General features: G+C 37.0%; 1 protein-coding gene and 2 long non-coding RNA genes across 3 annotated transcripts; 1 reads left to right on the top strand and 2 right to left on the bottom strand.

Annotated features, from left to right (window-relative positions):
* The first annotated feature begins 245 nt into the window (after window positions 1–245).
* LOC139192556 (uncharacterized) lies at window positions 246–3,112 on the top strand. The gene is made up of 3 exons (XR_011576759.1): window positions 246–376; window positions 706–827; window positions 1,832–3,112. It is a non-coding gene; the product is annotated as an uncharacterized lncRNA (long non-coding RNA).
* A 1,349-nt stretch (window positions 3,113–4,461) lies between these two features.
* Window positions 4,462–4,983, bottom strand: LOC114821295 (probable acyl-[acyl-carrier-protein]--UDP-N-acetylglucosamine O-acyltransferase, mitochondrial). The gene has a single exon (XM_029093328.1). It carries the CDS (start codon window positions 4,981–4,983, stop codon window positions 4,462–4,464), a length of 522 nt encoding a protein of 173 aa, XP_028949161.1.
* An 803-nt stretch (window positions 4,984–5,786) lies between these two features.
* Window positions 5,787–7,222, bottom strand: LOC114821758 (uncharacterized). Its single transcript, XR_011576494.1, has 2 exons — window positions 6,274–7,222; window positions 5,787–6,139 (listed from the first exon to the last, which is right to left on the bottom strand). It is a non-coding gene; the product is annotated as an uncharacterized lncRNA (long non-coding RNA).
* Between the last annotated feature and the right edge of the window lie 863 nt (window positions 7,223–8,085).

The raw sequence follows: 8,085 nt of genomic DNA, 5'->3' as shown, positions 1-8,085 counted from the left end.
ATGGTATAATATTGTATTAGTATCCACGTGGCAACATTGTTTGAAAGGATGTATGAAGTACTTGCAAAGCTACTTGGACAACACTCCAATCTAGCAGGAGCTGGCTTACAACGAGATAACAAATAAATTATTTATTAAATATCCTTAGTTAGTTGGCAACTTGCTCGTCATTATCCTACAACCCAACCGACTGAAGCTATGTATTTATAGGCAGAGACCTTCAGACTGAAACGAGAGGAAGACAAGAAAGAAGAATCCGAGAGAGAGAGAGTAGAGTAGAAGTAGCAAGAAGTTTATATATGTTTAAGAGAAAGGAATAAGAAGCTGCAAACTGAGAAGGCTTGTGGTGTTAACCAATAGCATGTTATGTATGGAGGTATTGATCCCTATATTTTATATCCTTCTCATTCTTAGATTACTCACTGTTATTCAAATTAGTTTTTGAGCAGATTCTTATTTTGATAACATATAAAGAGATTTAGCTTTAAGTATATAGGGTTTATGGCTGTTATGGTATACTGTACCGTTGGTGGGTTCAAATACCAATAATATCGGGTTCTGTATATTTTGGGATTGTGCGATAAGGAAGGAAGAGAAAGGAAAGTTTTCCTATAATAAATATATCTATTGAGATTTGTTTGGCTAAAGTGCTCTTACTGTTGTTAATTCAGGATTATGGTTTTGTTCTTTGGTTATTGAATGCAGAAATGAATGTGGAAAATAAGAAGAGAACATCGAATTCCACAAGGTATGACCGGTGTGGTTGGTTGGTACATGGAGCTAAGTTGTAGTATGACTAGCTTTGGACTCCATGTAGGGGAAATAAGGTAGATCTTTACACAAATTGATTTTATTAAATTTCGTAAAGTGCTATAATATTCTTGATCTTTTTGGTTGATTTATATGATTGAGTTTAATTCGCTAATTGCTTCAGTTAAGTGTTTACTTGTTATTGATTATGAAATTATTGCTGGAATGCTATTCGTTGAGAATATACTATGAAATATGTGAAAGATAAAATGACATCATTTGTGCATCATTCATATTGATGTGGTTGGAATTTCAATGTTCAAATTGGAAGTATGGAAATGAGGGTAGTTGGAAAGGATCTTTTGTGTAGTTGAATCTATTCATTGTGAAACCAGTTCCAGGCGAGCCTGATGTGCACAGTAGAATAGGATATTGACGGGAATTGTTGATGTGGGTGATTTGGGCTGGAGATCAATGAATTAGATAAGATGACTAGCAAAAGGGGTTTATGAACTTGGGATATCATATGGGGGTTAGTTTCTATAATAGAACATTCGAACCACCTCTGCAGGGGTAAAATGCAAGGTATGGGACGTGCAGGTTCGCGTGTTTTATTTTATAAATTAACGGGGGTAACTGAAGAGGTTGCATGACATTCATGCATCGTTATAATTGCTGTTTTGAGATTTGGCTATATGATTTCATGATACTTAATTTACTACTGTCAATTTACTGTGTGTCCTTACTGAGCTGTTGAAGCTCATCCCTTTATTATTATGCACGTTTATGAACTAGACATTCAAGAGAATAGGCAAGACGAGATCAGATTAGATTGGAAAAATAGAAAGTTTATTCATCTCTTTACTATAGGTTGTAAAGAATTCTTGATTTGTTTGATCATGAATTATTTTTAATAAGAGGAGTTTATTTTCCAACCCGTGTAAATTTTTATTTATTTATTGAGCTTTTAACTCACGTTTCGGATTCGGGTTCGAGTTTTTATTACCGACTTCGGGTCCGGGGCATGACATATGGCTATAATATTGAATGCAAGGTTTTGTTCTTTGGTTATTGAATGCAGAAATGAATGTGGAAAATAAGAAGAGAACATCGAATTCCACAAGGTATGACCGGTGTGGTTGGTTGGTACATGGAGCTAAGTTGTAGTATGACTAGCTTTGGACTCCAGGTAGTGGAAATAAGGCAGACCTTTACACAAATTGATTTTATTAAATTTCGTAAAGTGCTATAATATTCTTGATCTTTTTGGTTGATTTATATGATTGAGTTTAATTCGCTAATTGCTTCAGTTAAGTGTTTACTTGTTATTGGTTATGGAATTATTGCTGGAATGCTATTCGTTGAGAATATACTATGAAATATGTGAAAGATAAAATGACATCATTTGTGCATCATTCATATTGATGTGGTTGGAATTTCAGTGTTCAAATTGGAAGTATGGAAATGAGGGTAGTTGGAAAGGATCTTTTGTGTAGTTGAATCTATTCATTGTGAAACCAGTTCCAGGCGAGCCTGATGTGCACAGTAGAATAGGATATCGACGGGAATTGTCGATGTGGGTGATTTGGGCTGGAGATCAATGAATTAGATAAGATGACTAGCAAAAAGGGTTTATGAACTTGGGATATCATATGGGGGTTAGTTTCTATAATAGAACATTCGAACCACCTATGTAGGGGTAAAATGCAAGGTATGGGACGTGCAGGTTCGCGTGTTTTATTTTATAAATTAACGGGGGTAACTCAAGAGGTTGCATGACATTCATGCATCGTTATAATTGTTGTTTTGAGATTTGGCTATATGATTTCATGATACTTAATTTAATACTGTCAATTTATTGTGATAAGGTTATGTCCCTACTGAGCTGTTGAAGCTCATCCCTTTATTATTATGCACGTTTATGAACTAGACATTCAAGAGAATAGGCAAGGCGAGATCGGATTAGATTGGAAAAATAGAAAGTTTATTCATCTCTTTACTGTAGGTTGTAAAGAATTCTTGATTTGTTTGATAATCATGAATTATTTTTAATAAGAGGAGTTTATTTTCCAACCCGTGTAAATTTGTATTTATTTATTGAGCTTTTAACTCACGTTTCGGATTCAGGTTCGAGTTTTTATTACCGACTCCGGGTCCGGGGCGTGACATATGGCTATATAAGGAATTGCATATCTATTATTTTCATTGAGTTCAATTGCATATATTCTCTGAATTCTATCAATACAATCTCTCTGGTTGCTCTCTATCATTTTCCTCTTCCTCTATACCAATTATTCATCTTTTACAATGTAGTTAACATGGTATCAGAGCTGCTAGACTCACGCCATGGATTCTGGTGGTTTCTCTCTTCGCAGTAGTTTACATTTTTTTTCCTAGTTTAGTTTCTCTTCAAATTTTCATTAAATTTTCGGTGCTTCCGCGAGCTTGGGTTGATTTTTTCCCGATTGTTGCGATTGTTGGGTTGATTGTTCTGGTTTGGAGATTTCTCCACCGACGCGGTCACCACCTCCAAGAACTGAGGCTTTTCACCGCCGTTCATCTTCTGGGTACTCATACGCGCGTTCGGATCTTACGCAGCAGTCATCGCTGACTCACAGCAGCTGGACAAAATCATAAGATCAGAGCTTTCTCCCTTCTGAGGTGCATTGGCAGAAGAAAACATGAGAGATATTTGCTTTGAAGTCTGCGATGTGGTTCTCCATGCTGATGTCATCCACAATGGTGGTGGCCAAAATATATGGTGCGGTATTATGAATCACATCTGATCACTATGTACTAGGGACATTTGGTTGATTAGGTCTGAAATCTTGTGAATTTAGAGTCGTCTTCGATATGGTTCTTTCTTCTTGGTGGTCTGCTCAAATCACTTTCTGAATTTTTTGGTGGTGTCTGTTTATTTGGGAGCTCTTCTGTGTTCTTTGGCTCAAGATTGAAGTTCTTATCAGGTTCTTGATTTCTGGTTTTCACAGTGCACATAATCTGTTTGATTAAATGTTTCAGTAAGAAAATGTTCGCTATTTTGTCAATTAGTAAGGTTGATAGCCAAAGAGTGGTATATTGAATTTACACTCCGCTTGTTCATCTTTCTTGTGAGTCTTTTCTGGGATATTAGTGTGATATTTGGGATATTTGGATTCAAGATTGGTCATTGCTTCAAGATCAGTGTTTGTGATTAGTTGGGATATTTGGCTTGGTGCTATGACTACACCTGCTTCGCTTGCTGTTGTGAATTTCTGCGATTCTGTATCTGTGATCTAGGGGGTTTGGTGATTGAAGAAGGAGTTGTTTTTTTTTTTGTTTTTGTAATTCTTGAAGATTTGTGATGAAATTTGTTGTTGTTTTTGGGTCTCAGGAATGTCAATCTCCTTGGTTGATTTGATTTCTTGGAGTGTCATTCTTCTTGGTTAATTTTGATGTTAGTATTTGGGAAGATTTAGGAAGCTATCAGGAGTGTCAATCTCCTTGGTTGGTTTGGTTTCTTGGAGTGTGATTCTCCTTAGTTGATTTGATTTCTTGGAGTGTCATTCTCCTTGGTTAATTTTGGTGTTAGTATCTGGGAAGATATAGGAAGCTATCAAGAGTGTCAATCTCCTTGGTTGATTTGGTTTCTTGGGAATCATTCTCCTTAGTTGATTTAGTGCCAGTCTCTGTAAAGTTTTAGTTAGTTCAAGATATTTTTTGCTCCAACTCCTATGTAGATGACAAAGACTTTAATCGATTAGGATTAGAAACTGTATTGTGCAGAGCATTTTCAGCAGTAACATAAATTTCAGCAAGCCTCATGGGTTGATCAATTGAGCTCTCAGAAATTCCTGGTAAAGAGTTAGGATTATATAAGAGATTGGAAAGAATGGAGTTTCTTGTGGTTTCCCTGGAATTTTTATCAGCAGGCATGAATATCTTTTGGTAAACTGTTCTCAGGCTTCTTATCTTTACGGCTGTGAATCCATTATGTCGTAGACCTTCAAGGTTTAAACCACGAAGCACAGCTCTTTCTCCCGCAACCATCATGTACTTTGGAACATCCTGTGCGATCACAGAGCCACCACTAATAAATGAGAAAGAGCCAACATGGCAGAATTGATGAACGACAACAGCCCCTGCAGTGTGAGCATAATTTTCCTCCACAACATGGCCTGCCAGCAATGTATTATTTACAAAAATGATGTTGTTTCCGATCTTGCAATCGTGGGCAATATGACAAGATCCCATGATAAGATTGGTATTCCCAACATCTGTTATATCACTCGACTTCGAAGATCAGTGGATCGAAGTCTAGTTTCTTGCATTATACAAGAGAAGTTGCAGGAGTGATTGATGAAGAAGAAGAAGGTGGGTGTGGAGAGAAGAAGAGCTTTCTTGTGGCGCAATTTTCGAGGGGAGAGGCGGTAATTGCACCCGGTGGTATTCATCTGTTTAGGGTTTTCTGCAGTGTTCTTGAAGCATTGCAGACATCTTGGTCTTGCAGTTCCAGATTAGTTTCAGAGCTCTAGCTAGTTCAAACTTCACTTGGCTACACCAAGTTTAGTTTGAGGGGGGAGTAATAACAGAAATGTTTAGTAATAACAGAAATGCCACATGACACTATTTCAATAAGGAGTTTGTTAGTATAGTTAGAAGGATATTATTATAATTAGGAATGACTATATAAGGAATTGTATAGCTATTATTTTCATTGAGTTCAATTGTATACATTCTCTGAATTCTATCAATACAATCTCTCTGGTTGCTCCCTATCATTTTCCTCTTCCTATGTACCAATTATTCATCTTTTACAATGTAGTTAACAAAAGTCACGTCTTGAACTCTGTTATATTGTAAATGGATCATAACCTAGCTCTTGCAATCTGAGTGACTGCCCATCAGTCGCCTCCGGGCAGGGCCAGCCCGGAGTATTGAGGGCCCTATGCAAAACTTAGATGGAGGACCTTTATTTTATTTTTTTTAATGTTATATTTCTTTATTATATATATTTTTAATTTTTTCATATATAAAACTAAAATATTACAAGTTACTGCAATAAAAATAAGTTGTTTGATCTGCCAAGTGTTTTTTCTTACTTTTTGTTATCTCTTGTTTACAAATTTGCAAAAGCTTAAAATACAACAAAACAATATCATTGGGATTTGAACCCAGCACATGGGCTATAAAAAAGAAGAGCTAAATCGCTTGCGCTAGAACCACAGATAAGATTGTTTTTTGCATCTAATTATTTATATGCATATGTATACATGTAATGAAAATTTAGAGGTCCTTTTGAATCGGGAGTCTGTGCAATGGCACCTGTTGCACACCCTCAAGTCGGTTCTGCCTCCGGGTCGGTGCTACTCAACTTTTCTACGGAAAATAATTTCCTCATATTTTGTAGCTGTTAGAATTCAAAATGAAGAAAACATTGTTTGATTGTTATAATGCCTTACATATACAATCCAAAACAACCAAGTAAAGGGGAAAAAAAAAAGAAAAAAAAAAAAAACCAAGTAAAGGGAAGTTAAATATTACATCGACCTCGACGAATCGTTTCAAAACGACATCAGAAAATTTCAAGAGAGATCGTAAGACTACAGCCACGCCGCAAAAGCTGCCTCCGAATGTAAACTTCCCCGGAAGAAGGTCTTCAGAGGGTATTTTGACTTTGTTATCTGCTTTTTATTTCAAATTGAATACGGAAATTCGCATGTAAATTGAAAGGATTAATAGGAGAACGTACCGTACGTCTACAGAATAGCTACTCTCTGACAGGGAATAGATCTACATGCCATTAGCACAACAACCGTGTACGCAACAAGAGCTAAAGAAACCAAACAGATGAAAGCGCGTCTCTGATACATTTTCCCAGCATCGCTCCTCAACATCTCCGCCGGCTGCGGCTGCGGCTGCTCCAACTGCTCAACGTGATCCGAGGAAGAGAAAATCACAATCTGGAGGTGAACCAAATCTTGCTTAAGAAAATTGATCTCGTGATAACGCTGCGTGCGCTCCCATTTCGTCACGAAACTCTTGAAGGGGATGGCGAAGACAACGCAAATCAGACACGAGAGGCTGAACGGCGCCCACCAGAACTCGCAGGACATGCGGCTAACAGATTGGAATATGAGGATTTGGAGGTAGATATAAGATCCGACCAACAGCATCGCCGTTTTTTCCAGACGCCTTACTGTTTGCTCTTGTTTTTCGCCGACGCCTTCCAGTTTCTTCCATGCGTTCTCCGCCTTGTCCAGTTCTTGACGGCGGATTATTCTTCTGTTTGGTGCGATGAGCGACGAATCATGGCAGTCCATAGTTAAAATTGATGATGTATTCCAGCAAAGAGGTTATCCTGCTGCTGGGTAGGATAAATATATGGTTGTTCAGGAGAAGGTTCGACGCTTGACCCCAAAGTGTAAAGGAAAGAACCCTGTATCATTTCATTAGAGTTACGGAGTCCGATAAACTTCTTGGTGTAAGATTCGTTCCTAAGTTCTTTTTTTTTTTAGGAGTCTATAGACTTTTTGAGGAAGTTTCCTTATCATTTCTCAAAAGTTCGACACGATTCTATAAATAAAAGTAAAGGTTGGGACAAGTTCCACGAAGTGGACAACCCGTCAGCTGTACTCCATTAATATATATATATTGTAAACATTCTTAGAATAAGTATGATTGTGTAAATCCTAGATTAGATTTAATTTTAGTTATCATTTCCTATTACAACTTGTATTACTTGGAGGAGAAGAAATATCTTCTCTCCCTTTACTACTATAAATAAAGGCACAATGTAGGAGGGATAACAACAAACACATTCCCCTACAATTCTACAAACACACATCTCTCTTCTCTCTCCCACTGCCGCCGACCCTCTCTATTTTGTTAGATAAAAATAGACCACAACAAGTTATCAACACGCTCCTACCGCTGCGCTTAGGAATCTGACGTTGGAGATTTTTTTCTGCATCAAACCAGTTCATCCATATCATCACGCAATCAGGTTCTTTCCAAACAATGGCTTTTAACTCGATATTTTGCAAGCCCTGATAGCATGAACATTCACCATAATGCATGACCCAACTTTACGTTTAACGTATTTTAGATTCTACATAAATTGTGTATGCTTCATAACCAAAATTGCTACAATTATGTGAATTTGATATTTGCCATGAATTGAATCTTACATATGTACATCCATTGAAACTATTATTTGCATATACATCAACGTAAATATGTGATTCATTAGAATTATACATGCATATAATATAATTGAATTAAAAATAAAAATAAAATAAAAAATTTGTGATTGGGGAATTAGGGTTATGTTCGAACCCGTGCACTTGCACCATG

Source organism: Malus domestica, chromosome 15 (genome assembly GCF_042453785.1).
Source record: "Malus domestica chromosome 15, GDT2T_hap1".
Lineage (NCBI taxonomy): Eukaryota > Viridiplantae > Streptophyta > Magnoliopsida > Rosales > Rosaceae > Malus > Malus domestica.
The sequence above is the reverse complement of the archived record's forward strand: the minus strand, read 5'-3'. Positions and strand labels throughout refer to the sequence as shown.

Excerpts from the sequence above, each read along its gene's own strand:
- LOC114821295 (XM_029093328.1), bottom strand. The coding sequence starts at position 4,983 with ATGGGATCTTGTCATATTGCCCACGATTGCAAGATCGGAAACAACATC.